This window comes from Camelus dromedarius, chromosome 7 (assembly GCF_036321535.1).
Source record: "Camelus dromedarius isolate mCamDro1 chromosome 7, mCamDro1.pat, whole genome shotgun sequence".
Classification (NCBI taxonomy): Eukaryota; Metazoa; Chordata; class Mammalia; order Artiodactyla; family Camelidae; genus Camelus; species Camelus dromedarius.
In genome coordinates, this window is record NC_087442.1 from 36673668 (window position 1) to 36699411 (window position 25744).

At 51.3% G+C, this 25744-nt stretch overlaps 1 protein-coding gene and 1 long non-coding RNA gene across 3 annotated transcripts in view; one reads left to right on the forward strand and one right to left on the reverse strand.

Annotated features, from left to right (window-relative positions):
• Window positions 1-2123: 2123 nt before the first annotated feature.
• The window catches only part of EEPD1 (endonuclease/exonuclease/phosphatase family domain containing 1), a 104632-nt gene continuing 81011 nt past the window's right edge, over window positions 2124-25744 (reverse strand). The window contains exons 4-9 of one of the 2 annotated variants that reach the window (XR_010381615.1): window positions 18398-18508; window positions 14926-15060; window positions 12905-13043; window positions 8530-8724; window positions 3864-7310; window positions 2124-2954 (exon numbers count right to left, since the gene is read on the reverse strand). Coding sequence is in view for 1 of the 2 variants with exons in the window: in XM_064487445.1 (XP_064343515.1) it covers window positions 7111-7310; window positions 8530-8724; window positions 12905-13043; window positions 14926-15060; window positions 18398-18508 (780 nt within the window). In the remaining variant the exon portion in view is untranslated. Of the gene's footprint in view, window positions 7311-8529; window positions 8725-12904; window positions 13044-14925; window positions 15061-18397; window positions 18509-25744 lie in introns of both variants that reach the window. The other variant, XM_064487445.1, reaches the window with a different exon arrangement.
• On the forward strand, window positions 13747-24944 carry LOC135321676 (uncharacterized). The gene is made up of 5 exons (XR_010381616.1): window positions 13747-13884; window positions 14892-15078; window positions 22599-22657; window positions 23173-23339; window positions 24561-24944. It is a non-coding gene; the product is annotated as an uncharacterized LOC135321676 (long non-coding RNA).

A 25744-nucleotide genomic window follows, 5' to 3' on the forward strand; every position in this document is an offset into this window, starting at 1 on the left:
CCCCAGGGCCAGATCAGCGTCGGGGGAAGAGCGCCTTGGCTCGAATGCAGATACTGCAGAGAGTGGGAGTGAGTGTGGGGAGGAGCAGGGGAGGAGAGGGCATACACTTGAGGTGAGAAACCCGCTTCACTGGTCACCTCCAGGGGCTTCTAGGCTCTCTGGCCTCTCCCTGCCTCTCAGGATCTGCCCTGGTGACAAGGCCTGCCCTGGTGCCTCCCCTCAGCCCATCTGCTGCCATTCTTGGCCACAGAGCCTTCCTAGGGGAGGTGAGCACAGCCCGTTCCACTGGACACGCAGGGCTGAGTCGTTCTCTTGTCTCACCCCACATTGCTGCTTTCTGCTCACGCCACCCCCCGCCATCCCTCCCTAAGCTTCATTTATTCGCTCACTCCTCAAATGCTGTGAGGTGCCAGGTTCTGGAGATACAGAGATGACTATAGTTTTTTCCTGAGAACGCTGTCACAGAGTACCACCAACTGGGCAGCCTAAGGCAACAGAAATGTATCATCTCATAGTTCTGGAGGCTAGAAGTTCCAAATCACAGAGTCATCAGGGCCGTGCACCCTCTGAAACCTGTAAGGAGCATCCTTTCTTGCCTCTGCTTCTGCTGTTGGAATTCTTGGCTTATAGATGCATCACTCCATTCTCTGCCTCCACCATCATGTGGGTTCCTCCCTGCGTGTTTCTATCTTCTCTTCGTATAAGGACCCCAGGCATACTGGACAAAGGGCCCACTCTACTCCAGTGTGACCTCATCTTAACCAATTACCTCTGCAATGACCCTATTTCCATATTGGGTCACATTCTGAGGTAGAGGGGTTAGGACTTCAACACATTTTTGGGGGGAACGTAATTCAATCCATTATACTGGGTAACAGGACCCCTGCCCTCGATAAACCATCTGAGTCATTGTGATGATCATGATCATTATCTTCAAGAGTGGGCCAGAGTTCTCCAGCTTCTCTAGATGAGAACAGTCTGGCCTGGTAGTCAGGCCTGAAACCAAGGCATCCTGAGACAATGTGTGTCCTCATGGAGGGGTGTCCCGGCCTTGATGGGAGCACAGGAGCCCAGGCATGGAAGCCTCTGGAAGGGCAGCTTTCCCTGCCCAGTTCCAATGACCTAGACCTTGTCTTACAGCCACCAGAGCTCAACTTGTTCACAACATAGCTCAGTATCTTTCCCCAAACCTGGTCCTTGTCCTGGTTTTTCTCTTAACCTGACAAAGATCAAGTTCTTGGAAACCTCAATGTGACCTTGGGATTTGCAGGGTGAGACCCTGCGAGAAGCCACAATCTGCCCACAGGCACTGGCTCTGCTCTGTGCCAGCACTGCTGTGCTCCAGGCTTCACATGTGGTGCCTTAAAACCCGACCTCAGTTCTGCCTCACGACATCCCTGAAATGGATAAAATCACCCCCTTTCCAGGTAAGTCAGCTCAAGGATTATCCCAGACAGATGTGGCTCCAGCTCCAAGGAGCTCATTAGGGTCCAGCCATGTACCCCAGTGGTTGCCCGCAGCTGGTCAGGGCAAAGATAGGACTAGAACTCATGCCCTCCTACCACTTAACATTGCCCCCTAGAGCCCACCTCTGGTCCCCGCCCCTCCATGCCCGCCACTGCTCCGCTCCCGGCTTCATTGCTTCCTCCAGGACCAGTGTGATGACCTGCACTTTCCTCGCCAGACTCCCCGCGCACTGCTGCTGCAGCCTCTGCTTCGCACAAATCCTGCGGAACAGCCTCCCAGCTCCTTAGCCCACTGACTTTTAAAATCTGGCCTCTGGCTCTGTTTGGTCTTCTTCTCTCAACACATCATAAACTCTTGCCAGAGTGACCTATATGGAACCCTTCCCTCCCCTGCACCCTTGCCCTCAGTACCCCCTGCCCTGAATGCCATCTCCTGCTCACCCCCTGCATCCCCAGTCCTGCCCATTCAAGATTAAGCTTAGGGACACCGCCCCCAGGAAGACCTCAGATCTGCCCCCAGGTGAAAACATACTCTCTTCCTCTAATAAGACAGCGCTTTATATCTCTGCCATACAAGTTTTTCTGTGTTTGCTCTTAATTATGAACCTCTCCCCTAAAGAACTTTTAAAAGAAGGCCTTTGGAGTCTGACATCTGAGTGTTTTAATGTCTTTTATTTATTTATTTTTTTGCTTGGGCTTTTGACTATTTGTGCATTTATTTCATTGTGATTACACACAAAAGTTTCAAACACACAAAAGTAGAAAGAAGAGTAAATGGACCCCTGTGTTCCCACCACCCAGCTTCAACAACTATCCACAATTTGTAAATTTAAGTAGCCTTTGGATTTTAAGCTCTACTCAGTCTTCTCATATTTACTGCTCAGGGGGGAGGGGAAGAGGTAGACCATCCGATTATTCATCTTAAAGCTTCTAGAAAATTTGAGCTTTTAATTCTATAAGTTTGATGAAAATCCTGCCTCTGGGCTAAAGGCGCACGGGTGGGCGGGGAAGCGCCTCAGAGGCGGGAGCTGGCAGTGGGCCAGGCAGCTGCTTCCCTAGCCTGGCGCTTTGCTGGGGAAAGGCTCCATCACTCCGCATGGCTTGGAAGGGAGACTTTCAAAGGCTAAATGTCCCCATCGTTAGCCCAGCGATGATGCCACGTAAGATGCTATGCCCATTCCTTCTGAGAGCCTGGAGTCCGTCTGCTACCACCTGTCAACTCAAACAAAACAAGTCCCAGGTGTCGTCCCTGGGACATGATGCATGGAGTGTCCTGCCTAGTTTCTCCACCAGGGGCGGCTGCGAGGGGCAGGCAGTCTTGGACCCTGATCAAGACTTTGGGTCTTTTTCAGTGAAATGTGTCCATGTGACAGTCTTCCCTGGGTGGGGGTCCTGATTTCCAAGGGCCCAGTTACACCAGTGTTCAGTTCAGGATGACAGACTGTTGGGAAACCACAAAGCTCATATTCCAGTTGAGCAGGACAGAATCTGGGAATAAAATATAAACAACACTAAATCATTTAAAATAATTTAAAAATTCTGCTGCTGATTGAGTTCACACCATGTGACCAGAGCTCTCCCTGGAGTTGTGCCCTGTGCTCAGACAGTGCGCTAAGAACTTTATAGATGATATTAACTATTTACAACCCTGGGGGCTTCTATCTTTATTTAACAGAGAAGAAAACTGATACTCAGCCAGACAAGAAGAATGTGCAGGGCCAGCTGCTCAGACACAGCAGAGCCGGGACTCAGTGGCCAGGTCCGCTGGCTCCAAACCCTGGGCTTGCGGCCACAGAGCAATGACCTCACTCCTGGGGTCCTCGGGTGATTAGCACCCCTACTATGCATCTGCACTGAGTCTGCGTCCAGCTCAGGCTTAGTGGAAGCAGTGAGCAGACTCCAAAACCGAGCGTGGTGGCGATCGTGTGATGTGGGCACCGGATGGCCTAGCTCCCATCAGCTCTGCCACTCCTGGTTGATGGCCCTCGACTCTTATCTTCTCCATGCCTCAGTTTCCTCATCTGTAAAAGGAATCCATGACTGATAACAGTACCAACTTTATCGGACTCTTCCGAGGAATAAAGCAGTTAAAAATATAAAGTGCTTACAGGGAACTATAGCTTGTAATAACCTATACTGGAAAAGAATCTGAAACAAGAATATATGTATGTATACATAACTGAATCACTTTGCTATACACTTGAAACTAACACAACACTATAAATAAACTATAGCTCAAATGCAAAAAATGTGTGAAGTGCTTAAAGGAGCCATGAAGAGAGGACAAGGATCATGTGAGGATGGGAGCCAGTGCAAGATGAGCGAGTGGTGTTGCAGCCATTAATTCCTTTGCTCCGAAAGCAAACTCCGTGGTGGCCTCAGGCGAGGTGCACTTACCTCCCATCCACAGGTGGTGGGGACGTCGGCCAGGGTGGGTGATGACACAGACTCTGACAGCCCGGGTGTCTGGGCTCTCGAGTGGGACGAGGTATCTGCACTGGAGGAGAACTCCAACCATCAGGCCCAGAGAAACACAAAGAAGAAAGTGACATCTCTCTGGCTTTGGAAGAACGCAGCCCTCTACCAAGGACCCCACTTGTTTTGCTCCCCCCGACATCCCCAGAGCAGATGTGAGGGAGTCACAGCATGGGCCCCGTTATTTGAGGCTCAGGAGGGCTAAGTCTGTTACAGGGTAGGGCTGGGGCAGCAGGACTGAGCTACATGGCTGCGGGCCTCTGATGGGCTCCTGCACAATGGCTGGGCTCTCACATCACAGGGTCTCCTGCGGGGCAGCGCTCAGGAGACAAAGGTTCCATTGGGGCAGGGGGAAGGGGCAGCTGGGGGCTCTCAGGGCTTCCCTAGCACTTAATTCCCCATGCCCCACCTCCTTCCAGAAACCCAGCTCAGCATCAGGGGACATGCCTTGGCTTCTCTGACAAAGTGTATCCACAGTTGGGCCTCTTCCTGGACAATCCTGATAGCAGGAGAAGAAAGGAAAGAATGGGGAGGGGAGAATCGGAGACAGATGCTGTATTTGGGGAGAGGAAGTGGGAGAAAACTCTGGAGAAGGGCAGGGGCTTAGAAACAATCTGAAGGCCAAGCAGAAAAATTCCATACAATGGAACATTATTCAGCAATAACAAGAAGTGAGCTCTCAGGTCCTGGAAAGACACAGAGGCAACTTAAAGGCAGGTTGTTACATGAAAAAGCCAGTCCGAAAAGGCTATGTACGTATGCTTCCAACTACATGACATTCTGGAAAAGGCAAAATTAGGGAGACGTCGAAAGATCACTGGTTGCCGGGGGAGGGGGAGGGATGAACAGGTGGAGCACAGGGGATATTTAGATCAGAGAAACTACTCTGCATGCGCTGTGAGGTGGACAGATGTCATTATGCTTTTGTCAGAACCCACATGGAGTACAAAGAGTGAGCCCTCGTGTAAACTACAGCTTTAGTTAATAATATACCGATATTAATTCATCGATGGTTAACACATGTACCACATTAATGCAAGACATTAGTAATAAGGGAAACTGTACAGGGTTTGGGGGTCTACTTTCTGCTCAAGTTTTCCATAAACCTAAAACTACTCTTAAAAATAAAGTCTATTAATTAAAGACAATGACAACTAAACAAAACAAAACACAAACAAAAGATCCAAAAAGAAAACTCAAGAGGGCTGCGCCCAGAGCAAGACCAGCGGCCCCTGTGGCCAGGCTCCCCGAGCCGGCCCTGGATGTCAGAAGCAAAGAGGCCGAGCCCACCCTGACTGTGAGGTGTGGTCACTGTAGTGCAGCTCCCCAGCCTCTGGCTCAAACCAAATGACTGTCACAAAGGTCATTCAACTGAATTTCTTTTACCTCTTCGCAGTTGAGGAGTCTTTTCTTCCCCCAGTTTTGGGGCAGAAATCTGGCTGCAAGGACTCGGGGCAGCTGGCTGGTGAATGCAGGTGGAGGTTTTATCTTTAGATGAGTCAGCTCAACGGGGAAGCACCCTTTCCAACCTGCCATGACTTTTCACTCTAACTCAGCTGCTTTGGGTCAAGGCTTAGCCCTCACAGGTTCCGTGCCTCCAGGTGCCACTCACCCTCCCACTGGAGAGACACTCCCTCAGAGTGGGCGTGGCTGACACCCAGGTACACCTGGAGCCCCCAAAAAGGACTTCCTTCTTATGCCAATGACCAGTGATGCTCCTTGGAGCCAGGTGGCCCCAAAGGTGGCCTTTGGTGGAAAACAGGCCATCACGTCCCTGGGTTCCCACAGCGTGATGCTGGTGGTCCATGCTGTGTTCAGCGCTGGAGGAGGGCTAAGCCCTCAGAGTCCGTGGTAAACTGTAAGGAGCCGGGTCACGACTCACATGTTCACTCTCTGTGTTGATTCTCTCTGACACACTACTGCTGGCAGCACAGGGTTGACACATAGGCATGCACTTTGGACTGAGTGTGGATCTTGTCTATTTACTTACTAGTTGAGTGACCTTCATGTGAAGCTCTCTCAGCCTCAGTTTCCTCGGCTGTGAAATGGGCATCATCATCTTGGTCTCACAGGGACCTCAGTGAGAACCCAACGCAAGGAAGGGAAGAGTGCCTGGTGGCAGTTAACACGTGCTTCCGGCCCCCAACACCCACCGACAAAGAAGGACCCTCCCTCCCCCAGTGCTCCCAGGCTCCCTGTGGGTCCAGAATCAACAGCTATTCCTCAGAAGCAGCAGAGGGAGGCTCTGGGCTAGAGGCTGGGAGGGCGGGGACACGGAAAGGGGGTGGAGTGGGGAGGGACGGAGGGAGGGAGGGAGGAAAGGACATCGTTCTGATGGAATTCTCCCCCAGCACAAGGGAACCTGCACTGGATCTGGAGGCACAAATGTAATAACACGAATAACAGACGATCTGACCAAAAGTCAGAAGATGCGCGCTCTGGGAGGCAGGAGATGATTTGAGATTTCAGAGAGGTCTCAGGGGGTCTACGCGGCAGTGACAGACACCTCTGCAAGGTTTCAAGGCGGGATGTAAAGGAAGCAGGCTCCTGGGGGCTGGGGTGCGGGGGCACGCGTTGTGTTCGGGACCCCTCAGGCCACAGCCCTCCAGGGGCATCCGAAGGGAGCACAAAGCACACACGGCAGGGGAACTGTCCCCGGGCTCTCACTGCAGCCAGGCTGGTTCATCTCTGTTTATTTTTTCAAAACAAAACTAAAAGCCACCACTCAAAATATTTGAGAAGACTGCTCAAGTTAAAAGCTTTATGTGATTTGCAGCCGGAACGTCGCAGACTGGTGGTCAGAGAGGAGGTCCCGGCAGCCGGGCATCTCCCACTCTGCCGCTCGGCCGCCGCTGCTCCTCTCCGGGCTGCGGTCCAGGCGGCGGGCGTGGCCAGCCGGTCGGCTGAGATTGGCGGCAATCGCAGATGGCACACATTTCCGTTCTCTGCTGGGCTTCTGATCTGACCATCCAGCACTTCAAGGGCCCAACGTGCTCCCGCCCCTGCCAGAGGTCCAAACACATCCGCCAAGACGGCAGCGGGTCCAGGCCCGGGCGCGGACGCGATCAGAATGAAGATAAAAAGGCAGTTCCGGACTCTCTGCATCTTCACCGGGGAGGGGGAGCTCCTGGCCTCCGGGGTCCGAGGGTGGAAACCCGGTTCAGTGTCATCACCGCTCGTGCTTAATGTTGGCTTCACTTCGCTCCAGGGTGACCCCGCTGCCGTTGCGGGCGCCTTCCTTCCTGTTCCAGTCCTTCTCCGTGTAAAACTCCGCCAGCACGGGGCAGTGTTCGGAAGCCACTCCGCCCCAGGACCAGTTATCTGGAATCCAAGGGTTCGTGAGGCCCTCTCTCACGACAGCCCAGTGACCTGAAGGCAGAGGGAAAAGAAACCAGAGGTCAGGATATAGGAGATGGGGGATGTGAGGGCGGGGTGTCCCAGGCTGGCAGGTGGCTGCACACCTGGGCTCCCTGAGGAGACTCAGCCTGGCTTGTCTGTGCAAATGCACTGTCTCAGCCTATTTGATTTTCTCAGCAAGTGAGGGTTTACCATTTAAGCACTGAAACTACCCCTAAAAAGCTTAACAGCAAGGGGACAGAGGAAGTGATTTCTAACTTCCCTACAACCCAGTGTTCTCAGGCTCCCCAGCTCCCATGGTGAGAGCACTGCCTTCCACTAGCGCCTCCTTGCAGCCCCGGCCTCTGTCTGGCCAGCAGGCCATTTTTGCACACTGCATCTCACCTAGTTTGATGACTAGGTGAGTCACTCCTCTTGAGACCCACCTTCTTCATCCTCTGGATCCTCCCATGACACAGTCCAACAGGAAACCGGTGCCCAGGACGGGAAATTCTAGTCCTGAGGATCTAAGTCTCTGCGGCATGTCGGGGTCTCACAGTGGGACCCCAGCATTAGTACTTAAAACATTCTTAAATGTCTCGCTGAAGTATACTCTGCATCCATTGGCATTAGTGAAGCTTCCAGGCAGGACTGAGAACAACTGTTCTTGTCTTTCATCAAAAGACCCTACCAATGCGTCTATATTTCTGTTTTCTGATCCAAAGTCTGCTCAGCAAGTGACTGCTATGGGGGGGACTGCTTTTCAGGGCTGAGCTCACCCACCACACCCTGGTCCTGGAGGAGTCCTGTTTAAAGCACTTCTCCCATCCTGTCAGCTCACCCCTAACCACTGCTCCTCAGGGCACCGATGGTGAGTCAGTAAACCTCAGGCCACAACACAGCAGCTGAACATGACAGGTCTGGAGGAGTGTTTGCTGAATGACTAAGTGTCCTTAAAATTAGGCTACATTAGCAGCTCATCTCGGAATCTGGGGATGCTGCCCAGGACACACTGGCATTGCCCCTGTGGTACATCAGTGAATGCCCTTTAATTATTTTTCACACCCCTTCACTCTTAAATGTGACTCTGTTTGAATGATAATGATACAGTCACCTAGATGATAAGCTAGTAAATGCCTGGGAAGGCAACTCCTGGCTCTTGCTCAAACCAAGTGATCCGGAACTGTCAGCTCAGACAGGTGCATTCTACTCCATTTTGGAGCAGGAGGAAGGACGAGCGACTTGTGTTTACCTGTGAAAACCTTCTTCAAGCTTTTACTGATCCAGATGTTGTCCAGAGTCTTTGAACCTTGAGGATTCTTGGTGCTGATGTTGGTGAAGGTGTGTGCGGGGATCAGGGGGTAGAATTTTTCTTTCCTCAGAATATCATAGTCAGTGCTGTCTGGCCCCTGGCCGAAGTCCCCTAAAACGATCACGTCTTTTTCTCCTGGAAGTGAAAGAAAGAAAATCAGGAGTTTAAGAGGAGGTGAGAAATGAACCCAACACTGACCACAGCCCATTTAAGTGGGATCGTGGCTGTCTGATTTGACTCTTCAGGTTAGGACTACAGATGGTTCTTATTCTCCCAATTTTTCCAAACTCCTTGTGCCAACCCCCTCCCAAACTTAAGAACAGATTAGTGACACATCTGGAAATGGGGGTCAGTGTGATGGAGAGATCACCCCTGCTCCAACTCATGGGCTCCAAATCTCACAGCACAAAAAGGCCTAAGGGTCCTGCTCAGGTATTTAACAAAATCTCAACAAACATTTATCGAGCACAGAGGGAAGATCATGGGAACACAGGGAGAAGACAGCCATCCACAAGGAAAGGAGAGAGGCCTCAGAAGAAACCAAATCTGCCGACACCTTGACCATGGACTTTCCGGCCTCCAGAACTGCGAGAAAGTAACCTCCTTTTGTTTAAGCCACCTGGACCGTGGTATTTTGTGACCGCAGCCTGAGCACACTAACACAGGGCCAAAGTGGAAAGCTTTTCTCTTTAAAGTATCTTCAATATTTCTCTCATAGTTTGATTTACTAGAGTGAGTGGGATAGTGATGAAGTATTTTCCAAAGTGAGCAGAAAGGACAGTGGGCCCAAGCGAGGCTCCCTGGGATTTGCATGGACTGCCTGACCATCATGGCCTGTCTCCAGGGTCCCTTCAGGGGAGCCACGTTATCACAGGGAGCGGCATTTCTGTCTCATCTTGCAAGGGAAGCTTTAAGGAAAGCAGTTCATAAACGAAGGCCAAATGCATCTGAGACACTCAGCAAATCTTTTTCCTGGACACGAACATGCTTCAGTAACAATGGCTGGAGGGAAAGAAATCTAAAGTGGAAGGACACACGCCACCAGCAGAGGGCGCTCGCTCACTGCACGTGACGCCCTCCACCGAGGGGCGGGAGGAACAGAAGCGGAGGGGAAGGAAGCCTTCCCTGCAGCCATTTGTGTGGTCCACAGAGATTTAGCCCCTCATGCTAGATCCTAACAACCTTGGCACCCAAAGCAGGGTGAGCCCAACTACGTGGTCTTGAGAAATCAGTGCCTCCTTCCAAATAGCAAAACTAACTTGAGAATAACATTAATAACAACTCATCTGTGGCCAGTGTTAATGACCATTCACTGAGCCCTCACTGTGCACTGGACCCTCTGTGCAGGTAAGAGGCTGAGGCTCCGAGAGGTGGAAAGGCTTGCCCAGGGTCACCGAGCCAGCACTCAAATCCAGGGCTCTTAGCAAAGAGCAAGGATGGAAAAGCCCCGTGTGCCTGGAACAGCGCCTGCTGCCCGGCAGACGCTTGATAGACACATGTGGAAGAAACAGTGAACAAGGTGACGGGGAAAAAAAGTGAGGGGAAAACCTCGGAATTAGGGTGCAGTGTAATTTTAAAAGGAAAGAAGGAAAAGGTGCTGCCTTTATCGACTATCAAGGAAAACTGAAGTTAAGAAAGTCCGAGGCAGGAGGTTCCCATGTGGCAGGGAGGTTTTCACTGGGGTGCAGATCTGAAGAAGTGTGAGCCGTAAAAGACACTTCTGAAGCCAGGGGAGATGCAGGTGTCGAGGGTCAATGAGCCGAGCGCTGTGTAACTTTAGGGATGAAAATAACAGCTCTTTTTGAACAGGCACATTGAGGTTTTTTCTTTCGGTTAAATCAGTTGGGTGATAACATGGAGACAGTCCTTGCCTGAGAGTCCCCAGATGTGCGGGGACCTGAATTCTCCTAGAAGGCTGTCCACCGGGGTGGGTGCCTTACTCATCTTGGTTTCTGGGAGTGAGAGGAGACTGCTTGGGGCTGATGTGCTCTGAGTCTCAGGATTTATAAAATGCCAGTGAAAACAGCAGGAGCGGGTCCCCACGGGGGGAAGGAAGGTTCCCCCCCAGATGTCAAGGATGACTGCACCCCGTGTCCCTTTTGCTGAGTTCACAGAGCAGGCCCCCCGGGGGGTGTGAAAGAAGAGAATTCCATCAGAGGACGGGCACACCCCAGCTGACGTCAACCTGGGTGCACATTCCAGACAAAGGCAGAAAAGCCCAGAGTTTACTAATCAAGTCGGCTCTGTTTGCTCTGACAGAAAGAAGCCCGTGGAATATAGGCTTAGTCTTTGTTTTAGCTGAACCGCCTCTGCTCATCGATTCACCCGTGTTGCCCCCTGGACAGGCTGTGGCACTTCCTGAATCCTGGGTCTGCCGCGTCACCAGTTAACAATGAACCGGACCTTAGTTACACGCAGGGGGACCCAGAAGCATGAGTCACTGTCCGTACATGGGTGTGTCAAGGCCAAGCCAGGCTGTGGGTCGATAGTCCCCTGGCAGTTTGGAACATAACCTGCCTAGGTTTGCTAACAAAAACCTGACCACTCCCTGGATATCAGGGAGGAAAAAAAAAACAAAACAAAACAGAGAGAGCCTAAGGTTATCAGAGAAGCTAGAGACTGGCATCTTTCCTTTCTGCTTCCATGAAAAGGAAAACTTTGAGATTGAAAATAAGAGAAACGTGCATGGATCTGAAAAGCTATCAAGTCAGCCTTTTTAGGCTGGAGACTGCAGGTGAACAATTTCCCACATAGTTGCTCCTTGGATGAAATATCTCAGCTTAAACATCTTTCTGACACTATCTTAGCCCGAAGACTCATAATTTAAGGAGAATGCCGGTCACAGCACATCCTGGTTCAAAATGTAACTTGCATATGAATGTTCACAGCAGCCCAAAGATGGAAACAACCCTAGTGTCCATCGACCAATAAACAGAATAGTATTTGGCCTTAAAAAGAAAGGAAATTCTGACACATAGTACAAACCATGAAGATGTAACATTAAGTGAAATAAGCCAGAAACAAAAGGACAAATTTTGTAAGATTGCGCTCACAGGAGATACCCAGAGTGGTCAAATTCATAGAAACAGCAAGTCGAATGGAGATGCTCAGGGACCCAGAGAAGGAGGTATGGGGACTTTTTGTTTAATGGGTGCAGTTTTAGTTTGGGGAGACGAAAAAATTCTAGAGATGGATGGTGGTGATGGTTGTAAAACAATGTAAATGTGCTTAATATAACTGACCTGAGGGTTAAAAATGGTTAAGATGGTAAGTTTCATGTTATACGTATTTTACCACAATAAAAAGTCTTTTCAAAATGTAACTTTGCAGTCTGACTGAATTATTTTTATAGCCAAATCTTCATAAGCCCATTGTGAGGGGCCAACTTAACAAGGAAAAAAAAATGCTGAGCAAGCTAGAGAACACTGGTTAAGACTCTAGTTTATGGAAGAGAATTCCAGCCTCCAGCTGTGAACCCTCATCTAGAGAAGCTTTGAAAAACCAAGCCCAGTCACACACGTCCCTATCTTTACGGCCATGTCAAGTTTTCTTTCTCGTAAACCGTGCACAGAAAACCTTCTGTGTTATCGGGGGCAGAGCCCAGAAAACAGAGCCCACCTTTCTTCTAAAGTTCAGCTCTTTTCTATGTTTTCGTAAACCCAGTGGCTTTTTTTTCTTTGAGTCAATTCATGTTCGCTGAGTGCCTACTATGGGCTGGGCACTTCCTCAGACAGTCACCAAGCCCCCTGAGCACCCTATCAGGTCACCACTGTCCGTCCCCCGTTAGACAGAGCTTGAAGGGGTAGTAACTTGCCTGATGTCCTACAGAAAGAGCTGAGATTAAAATCCAGCTTTCCCGTCAGCTTCAAGGCTCCTTCGGTAAGGTCTGCATCCCACCAGAGAGAAAAATGCAACTCACTGCTCGACCAGACTTTCCTACCCTTGTCATCAACTTCTCCTCCTTCACAAGAAGAGCACGTGCAGATGGGCAGGCAGCACACCCAGGGCAGCTGACCCACGATGAGCTGTCACCGGGGAGGGTGTCATCACTGAATCCTTTCCATCAAACAGAGGCTGAAAAGCCACAAAGCTGACACCATGGAACCCGTGTGCTAGACTCACGAAGACAAGCTGTCAGCATGTCCAGGGCAGCTGGGCTCCCTGAGATGCAGGGAGTGTGGTGGTTTCCTGGGCTTTGCTGCCCACTGGACAGACGGCCAGATGAAGGGATCGGACGGAGAGACACCCAGAAGAGGCAACCCCTTCTACAACTCCTGCCCTGCAGAAGTGGGAGCTGAGAAAGACAGCCTCCTACCTTTCAGGGTTTCTTGCAAGGTCTGCACGAAGCTGGCCCAGTGGTGGCTGTCGCTGTGATTCCTGCTCGGGTTCTCGCTCCCTGGGAGGGTCAGGGCTGCCAGGTGAAGGTTCACAAGGATCAAGTCATTACTTCCCACCTGGGCAAGAGGAAAGGACACATCAAGGACAGGCGCGATGCTCTTACTTCCCGCTTTATCTGACTCACACACAGCTTCATGCCCAGCGCTGAGCACAGAGGCTGGCGCACCCTGGGAGATGGGCACCGGAAGGGTTTTCTGACCCCCCTGCAGGATGGAGACCTATCTTGTTCTGTCAGTGCACCCTGACATCGCACCTGCTCCTCCTGGGCCTGGAAAATTGGGCACATCTGGAAATGTCAAATTTTTGTTTTTTGCTTTTTCTCTTCTAAGCAACTAAAAAGGGGGAAGCAGGGGTCTAGCGGCTGGTTGTTACCAAAGACCTGGGGCTCTTAGGCAAAGAGCCAGCCTGCCATCCCCTGCCAGGACCCACTGCTGGGACCCTCCTCCTTCCCCACCGCCCACCCCTACGTGTTCTTCTCCCACCAGAGACCACTATGCCCTGATGCGCACTTTCACCCGATTTCAAACATGTCGAGAATGACAGCCGGCCGGACCCTAGCAGCGCAGGCTATGCCTGTGCCGCGTCCCCAGGGGTGGCCGTGGTGCACAGGTGCGGAAGCGCGAAGTGGAGGTCAGTCCTCGGGCACCGCAGCATTGCTCAGCTGCTCAGAGTTTAGCAACCTGCCCTTCCGTTTGTCATGGCAACAAAGAGTAAATGCTGCCAGGAAGCAGCGGGGTGCAGGGGGAGCCCCCAGGAAGTGGAGGCTGCCAGTTCTGTCTTACAGATGTGCCAGCACCACCGCCCAGCCGGGAGGGTGGAGGGCTCTCTCTGCAGCTGTGGCTCTGACCATGGGGGAACCACCTTAAGGCTGTGGGCAGGAAAACCCAGTGTGGAGAGGTGAGCCGCATCTCTGCTCCTACTACTTGTCTGGCCTGCGACGTGCCATGAAGTGCAGCAGGCTGCGCGTCTGTCAAGGTGATCACTTCATTTGGAGGCCTTGGCCAATATTTCGTGACCCGACAGCATTTTTCATTGGCCATTAAAAACAGCCTGCCTCTTAGAGTCACTGGCTGGTTCTGCCTGTTGGCTTGCTTGGCCAAAACCATTACAGCCACTTTACAGAGAAAAGGGATCCAGTGTGGAGGCGATACTGGTATTAACAGTGATATCTGGCTGAATTCCACATCAGCACCAGGGACCATTGCCTGATCCTGTGACTTCACAGGGATAAGGCCAACTGCTGACTTGCTGATCTGTTTTGGCTGCTGGCTTCTTCTTGCTCTTGCTGCCCAGCTTCTGACTGCTTGCTGTTTATTAATATTTCCCAGGGATGTCTGGGGAAATCAGAGAGAGAGCGCAGATCTGGCTGCTTGCTGCTCCGGACTCTGGTGAGACAGGGCTTGTCTGGAGGTGTCAGTCATAGGGCTTCCCTGGCTCCACTGCCCAGAAGCTCCTTCTGAGCCCCTTTCAAGCCCAAATGACCCCTTCAGAGTCTCCCCTCTCTTACCAGAGAAGTTCAGTTGCCCTCTAATCCAGTGAGTCCCAAATGCCCAGCCTCGTTAACCCCTGTGCAGGGAAAACTGAAGAAGCATTGAAGCTTGAAACCCAGACATTCTGTGTGTCCGGGGCAGGGTCCAGGAACCCCTGATCTTAAGAATCTCTCCGGGTGATTCTGATATGGGTCAGGTTTGGGCAGCAGCCACCTGATCTCCTTCCCGCCCGCATGTCAAAGTGACCAGAGCTACAGATCCGCCAAATCTCTCTCATTCTTGCTCTGGACATGGTCCCCAGCCAAGGGAACCCCAGGAGGGTGTGCTGCCCCAGCCCAGAGAGAGAACAAAACCAAGGCAAAAGATGAGCTTCTCCAGCTCACAGTTCAGAAAGGGCCTTTTTTCCTTTTTCAGATGGAGTGGCTCTTCACGGCGACATGAGCGGTACCTTGAACCTCGCAAGGTACGGGCTGGGACCCATGGGCTTCCCGTGCCCGTTGCCAGGCGAGCTCTCCTGCCAGGCGGCGTCTCTCAGCTCCACCCCGGCAGCCGTGTCCCACAGGAATCCCGCAAACCCAGGCCCCTGCGGGAGAAGACGAGGGTTAGTGTTGGGGGGGGGGTCTGTCTGGTGGCAGGGCTCAGCCCTGAGCTGGGGAAGAGGCAGGTGAGCCCAGGAGGAGACGATGGGGAAGCAGCAAGCTCTGCTCGGAGTCCTGAGATTACATGCCCAGGGGCTGCTTCTGAGACAAAAGCACGTCCAAAGCCACGGCGTGTTCCTCCTTGTCCCCCCACCCAATTTCCCAGACCGGCAATTTCAGGGAGCTTCACATACTGCCATGGGTGCCTGGGCTCTTCCCTTTTTGAGGGGATGGGGCGGGAATGGGGACCCAGACTAGGCACGGAGTTATCTTTTTAATCATCACACCCCATGAAGTAGCTGCTCACACTCCCATCTGTCAGATGAAGACAGCTGCTCAGAGAGGTTAAGTAACTTCTTTAAAACCCCATAGCTGGTAAGCGGCAATGCTGAGGATCAAATACGAGAATCCAAGGGGAGGTTTTGCTTACAACTGGGATCTGGCACCTAGTAGAAATTCAATAAACATGTGCTGGATGAACAGAGGTCAGGAGTAACAGTCTCAGTGGTTTGGAACCAGTCAAGGGTCCTCTTCAGGTGGATGGGGCCCCACGTGGGGATCTGAAGCCCCAGAGCAGTGCGCTGCGAGGGCCAGTGAGTGGGGCAGACAGACAGGGTGGTGTGGCAGGGTCAAGGTCTCTGGCCATCAGAGGGACCACTCTGAATCTGCCTGCTTCCTGCTGCTGCCACCCGGTGCCTTGTGGAAAGAGGAAAGTCTCCCCCTACCGCCAGTCCGGCCGGTGGGGGCTCTGTGCAGGAGTTGGGTATCAGCAATGTCACCCGGGGGGCCAGCAGTGCTCGTTGCAAAAGGAGAAATGACTCTGGGCTCTGGCCAAGTCACCAGCTTCAGCTCAGTCCCGGCCGCACGTGTGTGGCAGAGGCGGGAAGGGGGGAACAGGTTCTGCCTGCTGTGCGCCTTTCTATTTTAAAATGATCGACCTGCCCACCCACTCGTGGGGGCGCTAGTTTTACAGTGAGAAGAGCTGGGTCTCAGAACCGCCTGAGCCACTTACTGGTGGGATCTCTGGGGAGCTGCTGTGTTTTTCTAAACCTGTTTTCTCAGGTGTAGAGTGAAGGAAATATGATTTGCCCTGTTGGGATCAGAGGGTGATACCCTCTTTCCCCCAATTTACTGTTTCCCAAGCGGTGGTGCCAGAGTAACCTTAAGTACCACTAAGGTCACCCTCTGCTGTAAAACCCAGGGGCCCTCTGGGTGGGCACCTCCCTGTTCATCACTGCCTTGCACGCCTGCTTGCCTATGTTCCCAGCAGGACTGGGCCTTCCTGGCCTTGCATTGCTGCTTCTTCCACTACTGGTTCCTCACATCCTTCTGGGAGCCTTTCCCAAGCCCCCAGCTCAGTGGGCCCTTATTCAGAAGAGCTGCCCTCAACGTGGGGCGGTGAGAGGAGAGGGGGCGTTAGAGCCAGAGAGCGCTAGCTGGGTCGGGGCCTGAACCCCACCTCGCATCAGCTGGATGACTTCCGGGCAAATCATTGTGTCTCACTAGACCTCAGCGTTCTCATGTATGGACCGCCCCTCCACCAGGGGGTGAGGCTGGAGACCAAGGAGAAGGCACCTGGATGTCCCTTCAGACACTGGAGAAACGGCAGCTGCTGCCACAGTCTCTCCTGCTGGTCCGCGGTCCAGGTGGCACGTTTGTGACTTGCAGATTGTTTGTTACATCCAGTGTTTAAAATAATTTTAAAATGATCTACCCACATTTAAAATTCAGGAAATTTCACATTAAAATCCAGATATTGGCACCTTTTGAGAAACCAGGAGATTTGTCCACTGGCCCACAACTCTCCATGGCAACCTGAGACAGGCGCCCGCTCCCCGCCCAGCACCACCGGGCCTGTCTGCCGCCCGTGCCTGTTAATCAAGCATTCGATGCATGTTATCTTTCTAAATCCTACAGCCGCCCTGTGAGTGAAGAGAGGGCTAGTTGCTCCCGTTTTACAGATGAAGGACTTGAACTGAGAGGTTTAAGTGGCTTGAAATTGGGCCTCCCTGCTGTCCTCCAACAGCCCTGACACCCTACCTGGAGTAGGGTTACCCGGCCTGTCCCCACCACAGGCTCCATCAGGCTCAGGTTCGGATCCCCGGACATGCAAAGAATGAAAACAGGCTGGGCTGGGTGGCTGGGTCTGTTTGTGTCACCGTATGTATCTGGCTTGTAACACAGTGCCTGTTACGCAGTCACCTTTCTAATGATTTGTTGAATGTGAATGAGTAAGAAGTGTTAGATGCGCTGTTAAGAGCCTTGTGAACCTACCGATGTGTAAAGTGCTATTAAAAAAAAGGGAAGGGGTGTTACTGTTATTTTTATGTGGACTTGAGTGGTAAAGACCAGATATATTCCAGTTTGACAGTATTTCCAGCCTCCTGCGAATGCACGCTGGCTCCCACCTACAGCAACCATTTACACTCCAAAACCCAGAGAAATGGAACATAGGTCACACTTTAAGGTAGTAGCTAAAAAGAGAGCTTACTGTCAATAAATGACTGGATACTTTTAATCCAGTAAACATTTATCAGTTAAAAGCCTCAAATCTCAATATCACTCAGCTAAGCACCATTCATGTGTGCTTACAAGCATATTAGGAATACTAGAGAGAAAAAAATACATAGCATCTGCATTTATAGAAAAATTATGTGATGATACATTTTTTCCACTCATAATTAGGAGGTTTTTTTTTTTTAAATCTACAACTCCACTGATACTGAACATTTCAAGTGAGTAAAAACTGATCTTGAATATGATATGCCAGAGTGAAAATCTATATATACAGAGATTTACCCAAACCCAGATGGGTGATACTACTGAAAGAACATGCAAAATTAAAATCGGCTGAAAATTCCCACAGACCATTTCCACATGCACAGTTCCTCCCACTGAAAGCCAAGAGTGCACACGCAATTAAGTGAGTCTGAAGTTTTCAGTCAATGAACATGGGCTCGCCACAAACTTGGCAGAGGCTGGAACCGTGGAGAAGGGATTATGAGCACAAAGGACAGAAATACCCTACTTGCGGCCTTGGTTCCAGACAGGATTTCTCCTCTCCTCCCAACACCCAAACTCCCATTTCCGCTGGGCGGCAGTCCCTTCCCGATCCAAACAGGAAACGAGAACCAGGGCATTTTGAAATGAATGGCAAACAGCTAAAAAATGGGCAGAAATACAAAATCACACCAAGGATGTTGGCAAAGGAAACATTTAAATGTCTAGGATTGGGAGAAAAAGAAAATGGGAAGAAAATCCAAGTTCTGCAGACGAGGGTACCTTCTGGAGCTGAGTCGAGGGCGTCTCTGAAACAATGACCTTCCAGCATCCTCGGGGCCCCTTCCACTTGCGGATGTTGGGCAGGATTGGCTGGTTGAGCTCTGTACAGAACTGTGGAGACAGAGCACAGGTTGGTGTGTGTTCTCACAGCAGGCAGAGCCAGAAAACCTTGATCCTGACTCATCAGAGACTCATCAGATTCCATCCCTGTGTTCTCAAAAACCAGGGTCTGCAAAGACCCAGAGGACAAAACAGGTACCACAAATTAAACAAACTGTCCACCTATGAGATACACAATTATCACCTGGCGACACTCAGTTCACAGCAATCGACTCTCTTTGCAGCATTTTACCGCAAATAGTTCAAACCAAGTTGTCAGAATCCATTTAATTCTTGTAACACTAGGGGTTTCAAAGTTCCACGAGGGTCTACATCAGTATCAGATGCAGAGGAAAAAAGATGAATACATGGTGTCTTGTCTTCCCACCGCGGAGCTTAGAGGTGCAAAAACTGCCCCCAGAATTTAATTGATAATAGTGAAATAACTTGTATGATGAAAAATGGTAACTAGACAATGTGGTGATCATTTCATAACGTATAAAAATATCGAACCACTATGTGGTATATCTGAGACAAATACAATATTGTAAGTCAATTATGCTTCAACTGAAGAAAAACCAGCTGACCCCTAGCTTCACCATGAGCCACCATACTGTCCACCTTGGTTTTGCTCTGAGAAGAAACGCCTCCTGTCGTGATGGTTCCTACGCCCCATGTGTGTCTACAGGGTGAGATTCTTTCCGCTTATGCGTGTTCCACCAATATGGAACCAGAAGGCGACTTTATCATCAAGGAAAACTAAAACTGCACAGGCAAAGTGAAATGAGGAGTTGAAAAACTATGGGCTTGAAAGTATGTGGACCAGTTCCTCTAATTCACGCCTCACAAGCAACCCCGCCTCTTGGGGATGGCTACTTTGAGGGGTCCTCGAATTTTTCAGATACAGGCTCAGTTTTTGAGATGCCCTGACATCTGGTACTGCCCCTTCCCAGGGACACCCTCCTGTCCCTTTGCTTCATGCACCTCGGAGCACCCCACTCTTCTCTGTCTCTGCCCAGCCCTCCAAGCGAGTCTCTTGGCTTCCTTCTGGGGCATCACTGCTCTTTCTTTAATGAGCCAGCCTTACCTAATCTTACTCAGCCCCACGGCTTCAGCTTACACCTCTACCCCAAAGGCCCTCAAATCTATACCTGCAGCTCAGATTTCCCTCTTGAGTTGTGAATTGTATTTCGACTTCCTTTTTAACATTCCCATCTGGAGGTCTCTATAGAAGTGAAAACCCAGCAGCAGGTCCCAGAGGAACATGCCATTCCTCTGCCCCACTCCATGCCCATCCTGGTTCCTGGCATTTGCATCCTTCCGGCTGCTCTGACTCTTGCCTCTCCTCCTGTGTCCCATCTTGCATCCGGCCCCGCCCATCATCACGTGTGTCTGGAGCACCCTTTCTTCTTCCAGTCCCACTGCTGTGGCCTGTTTCAGAGCCCCATCTCCTCTCACCTGGGTCACTTTTAAGAAGTCTCCCTGCCTCTGTTACCTGGTCACCTTCCACCTGTCCGCTGGGTAAGTTGTGACGGCTGCACTGATGCCCCACCCCTCGAAGTGTGGTCCTGGGCCCAGGAGCATCAGCATCGCCTGGGAACTTGTTAGAAATGTTCTGGCCCCATCCTAGACCCACTGGATCGGAAACTCTAGGGTGAGGCCCAGCGATCTGTGTTTTAACAAGCCCTCCAGGTAATCCTGATGCCTGCTAACGTCTGAGAACCACTGTAGCTGCTACCTCCTCCCAAAGCATCTGCCCCAGATTTGGGGCAGCCCCCTCCCGGAAGGCCTCAGCTGCAGAGAGCAGCGCTTGTGCCCCTCCTGAGGCGCTCACATCCAGTGGCTGAGAGATGGCAGGATCTAACGGTCTGCTCTTTGCTCTCCCGTTGCTTATGCTATAAGAGGGAAGATGAGGCATAAGCAAGTACTCAGCCAGTCATTTCTGTGGCAACTGCTATGGAGAAAATGAGACCGGGCAAGGGTGGAGCGTGCTGGGAGGGCTGCTCCAGATACATGCTGCTCTAGGAGTTAGGCTGCCTTTACAGTTAGATGTTAAGTGCCTGCCTCTCGCCAACAGTGGATGCCATAAGGGAAGGGACTGTACCCGAGTCAACTTTATGCAGCCCACCTGGCACAGCGCATGGCACCCAGTGACGCTCTGAAAGCATCTCCTGGTGAACCAGGAAACTCCAGGGAAGACCACCGTCCTCAAATACATGTGTGATAAATGAGAGGAGGGACTGCTCCTTGAAGCTAATTATCTAATTGCCTCAGTTTTAACCTGACTTTGAGTTGGCCTGGGAAGTGTTCTCTCTGGGATTTGGTCATTGGTGACTGCTGTCCATTCCCCTTTCAACACTGCCCAGCGGCCAAGGACAGTGTTATTCCTGATGGGATGCTTCACCCCAGATGAATCCCCATGGCCAGATGGTCCTGGCTGGTAACTATCCCTGGAGAGAAATGAACCACTTTGGAAAATGCAAGAGGAATTTATCAACTCTGACTTTAGGGATCCAGCGAGGAAATGTACTTCACAAATGGTCCAATTTCCTGCCGGGGAATCAGTTGCTCAGTAGAGTAATCATTAGAGCTGAATCCAAGAATCGTTAAAAGTGAGAGCAGCTCTCCACTGCCCATCTGGTGCCTCGCTGCTCTCCACGCAGGGGGTCCCAAGCCTGGCTGCTCGCCCGAGTCTCCTAGGATGTACCCCAGGAAGCTCTATTTTTAAAAATCCCCCCAGGTGATCAGCCAACCAGCCACACTACAGAGCCTCAGCCTCTGGGGGCCCGCTGTTCTAGGAAGAGCCATCTGCAGGCAGCCGGAAATCTCATCTCTCCTAACCCTCGCAGGACCTTCAGACATCTGGAGACAGATGAACCTCTCGTTCACGCTGCAAACCCCAGTGCAGCTTAAACATGCCCACTCCTGGCAAAGCCACTTTGATTGGCAGGGTGAGAACTGGGAAGAGGGGGCACAGGCTGGCATGTTTCCCACGTGCACCACTCCTACAGACGGGCTTTGGGGACTCACGTGGTGCTAGTCCAAGTGTGCTCATCGGTATCCCCTGGGATCTGAAAATGCTACTGAATTAGAATCCCCGGCGCGGAGCCTGGAAATCTGTGCTTTAACAGCCCCTCCAGGTGACTCTGACTCGAGCTGCAAGTTGGTGTTACTGATGAAGGAAAGACATTCTCCTTTTTCTTTGCTTTATACCTGAAAGACGCTCCTGCGCAGGGAAACTCTGGGAGATAAGGAACCATAACTCCTGAACCCTGAGGTATGTAAGGTATTTTGTAAGGTCCTTGATGACCTCTCTCGGCCCACAGAGTAGATTGTCCCTTTCCCTGCCCTCTTCTTCAGTATTTCTTATGTTATTGGGGACAATTAACAATATAAGGGACCAGGGAGAAGATTGCTGATGGCCGAAAGCCCCCTATGCCTAAACTTTCAAGATCAGCGTCAGGTAAGGGGCAGGTGTTTTCTTCCATTTCTAGGGCTGAAAAAAGACTTGCCAGCTTGTTGACCTAGTTGTCTGTTTGCACCAACAGTTCGCAGCAAACCTAAGGATGGGAGCACCTTTTGGGTCCTTGCTATTCAAGAGTGTGGGCCGTGGACCAGTATGTTAGAAGTGCAAGCTCTCAGACCTCCTGCACTGGGATCTGTATTTTCACAAGCTCCCGGGGGTGGGGAGGGTTCATGAGCTCAGCCAGCTCTGACAAGCCTGCTCCAGAGCCTTCCCGTTTTGTACACACTGCCCCCCGCCCCCACAGCGCTCATTCTACCAGTTATTCACGAGTGTCGTGCAGCCTGGAAAGGATATGCCCCAAATTGAGTTCACATTCAAGATTACATGGCTGATAAAAGAGTTAAGAGGGAGGGTCTGAACTGAGGTCTGTCTCCTGATGCTCCACCTCCAGGCCTGGACAGGACAGGTGGGGCAGGTGGGGCAGGGGCAGGCTGCAAGGGGTGGGGCCAGCCCACCTTTAGCGAATCCTTAGATCCTTTCTCCCCAAAATTTCAAAGGAAAACAAAAGCTTCCTGTGAGTGCCCTCCACATCTGAATTCTGCCTTAAGGGTCTTTTTTTTTTTCTTTTCTTTTCAGAACAGCTGGTTCTCAAATTCTCTGCTTCGCCCACATACCAGAAGGAAGACATATTACTCGTAAGTAAAAGTGGCTCACCATGGCCGAAAGGATCCTGCTGCAGCCCCGCCTCTAAGATCCTTTCCCAGGGCCCAGGTGTCTGCGGGATGGTGGGGCAGGGTTTCCTCCGCCCCTTGGAGGCTCACTGGGCAACTATCATTTCCTCATATTGAAAGAAAGAGGTGGGCTTGTTTCTTTGGAGCCTTGGTAGTGTCCTCAGAGGGCCACCTCCGGGGGCTGGAAGAAGAGAAGCACGGAGGAGCTCGGGACCCCGGGCCTGTCATCTGACATCCTGGGTCTCAGTCTCCCCACATGTAAAGTGCAGGGATAGGAGGAGAGGACCCCGCCAGGGGCTCTTCTGAGTTCTGCAACTGCCTGATGCTAGGACATGAGGAGGAGAGGGTGGAGAACAGGGAAAAGCGGGAGCGTGCGGGCAGAGAAGTGTAAAAATGGGAGATAAAACACGGGATTCTCATAAGCATTAAAACTCCTTCTTCCCTCTTTCTGCGATAATCGCCACGTGAACTCCACGAAGAAGTGGGCTGCGATGACTGGGTTAACGTTGCAAAGGCTTTCGCCCAAACAGGAAGAGGAGCGTCCACTCTGCCAAAACACAGCATCAGTTGTTTTCCTTAACGTGCCCTACGCCCCACTGGAAGATCCTTTGCTAAACTGCCTAAAATAAAACTTACTTACTAACAGGTAGTCATTCTAGTAGGTTCAGTTTGGGTAAATCCAGCAACAGTAAGAAAACATAGGTGGCCAATAATCTATGACCAGGTTAGCTCCTGAATCCTCTGAGAAACCGAGACCCAGAAGCAGGAGGAAGGGGAGAAAAGGGAACGAATGTTTCCTAAGTGCCAACAATTTGGCACTTTTCACATATTATCACCTTTAATCCTAATGCCAACCAAGGGAGGCAGTTAATAATTCTCTCATTTGACACGTGGGGAAAGCACGGTTCAGAAAGGGAACACAGCAAGGTCACTCACTGCCGGCCAGTGGGCCGGGCAGGATGAAACCTGGGGTAGCCAAGCCTAATGCTCAAATGCACGTAGAAGAGAAGGCTCCGGAAACACATGTTAAACCAACGCACCCCACGTGACAATGCACACGCACGCATTCCAGATTTGGGGTTCCCTGGAGCTAAAAGCTGCACGGCCACCACGCTGCTAATGTCAGTTTCCCAATGCACCAGGCTGCATGGCCTGGGGACACTGCTCTCCCAGGGAGGTCATCACATCAGGCTGCCGCCTTCCTTCTGGTAGGGTCAGGCACCAGCAGGACACACAGCCAAGCATTCAGAGCTTCCTAGGGCAGCCCCTGTTCTAATGGCTCACAGCCGTCCCTCTCCGTCTGTCGGGAGAAGCAGTGGACTCACAGCCCTTTCGTCACTCTGACTGCGAGCCCTGCTAGGTCAGTTCCACGTACAGTGTGCTCTCTCACAGGGACCCGAAAGGACTCTGGAGGACTGTTCGTCCTTGTTTACACATTCTTACCACGCTGAGGAAGATACAAAGCAAACAAGGAGGCATTTCCTCAGCCTCCACAACCAGCTGATCGTTAGCAGCTTTCTCAGAGCCCAGGGAAGTGACATCCACATGCACTCCTGTCAACAGAGCGGCTGCTGGTTCTGCTGGCCTCTCCTCTGTGCTCCCAGAAGTTACTCAGCACACGTTTCCTGATTGAGATAGTTAAACATAAGCAGGGCCAGGACGGAGGTTGGGGGGGGGACCTTGCTAGGGCAATTAGATTTTTTTGCAAGGGCGATTATAAAATGGAGAGTAAGGAGTTGAAGGTTTCGTGGAGCTGGAAGCCAGGTTAGGACAGGGAGGGAGAGGCACAGGGCCCAGGACCCTCGCGTGGGGGTTCCACACTCCTGTGCTGCCACCATCCTCATCATCCCTTGTTCCTGCCCTTCAGGGACACTTCCAGAGGCTCTTCTCCAAATGTCTCCAGATGCTAAGACTCTTAATCCTCGTCTGTAACACGGGGACAGAAATCACTCCCGCCTCTCTCGTTCGGTATGTCTGAAGCAGGCAGCACACGGCCCGGCGCCCAGCAAGTCTCCTGTGTTCCCGCAGTTGTCCCACTGACTGGGCCACACCCTCAGGACAGAGTCAGGGACAAAGGCTCCCCGCCTTCAACAATTCCTCAAACATGCCAGATGAGGAAGTGGGCAGGAGCAGGGTTGCGGCCAAACACCACCAAGTTGCGTGCTGGAAGGGAGAGCCCCCTAAAAGTGCAGAGACGGACAGACAGACGGGACACCATAGTGTAATGGTCTCTGTGAAGAAGGGAATGGGTTCATCCAATCATTCAATAAAAAATTAACAAGCACTGGTCATCCTGGACTAAATTCTAGAGCTATAACAATGAGCAAAAGAGACTTGCCGCCTGAGCTTCCCTGCCCACTGAGCTTACAGTCTGGGGAAGAAGGGTGTTGGGGTGGCAGTGTAGGCATAGTTTTTTTTGTTTTTAATTATAGCAAAAGTACTTTTATTGAGGTCATTCTAGTGCCAGGTACTTAACACGTATGAAATTATTTCATTCCCACAACATTCATCTAAGGTAAGTGTTATTATGATCTTCATTTGATGGATGAGGAAACAGAGGCACAGAGAGGTTAATTAACTTGCCCAAGATCACACAGCCAGTAAGGGACAAAGCCAGCATTTGAACCCAGGTAGTCTGGCTCCAGAACCCATGCTCTGCATACAGCTGCCTTCTGTCTCTGTAGTCACAGTTATTAATGAAATAATCTTCCAAACGTAAAATTACAACTGGAATTTGTGCTACAAAGGAATAGTTAGGGGCCTGTGGGCATCCAAGATGGTGGGGGTGGGGTGGGGTGAGTCTGACTTAGGGAAGGCTTCCCTGAAGAGCTGAGGCGTGAGTTTAGAACTCCGGGGTGAGAAGGCATTAATCAGGCAAAGAGGAGAGAGGCGCATTCCAGGCAACAGGGGAGCATGTGCAAAGGGCCCGTGGTGGAGCCCGGCATGGAGAGTCTGTAGGACAGAAAGGTCAGTGTGGCTCCGGCAGAGATAGTGAGGGGCAGAATGGTGAGATGAGCTTAAAGGAACAGTTAGAGACCTGGCTATGCAGGG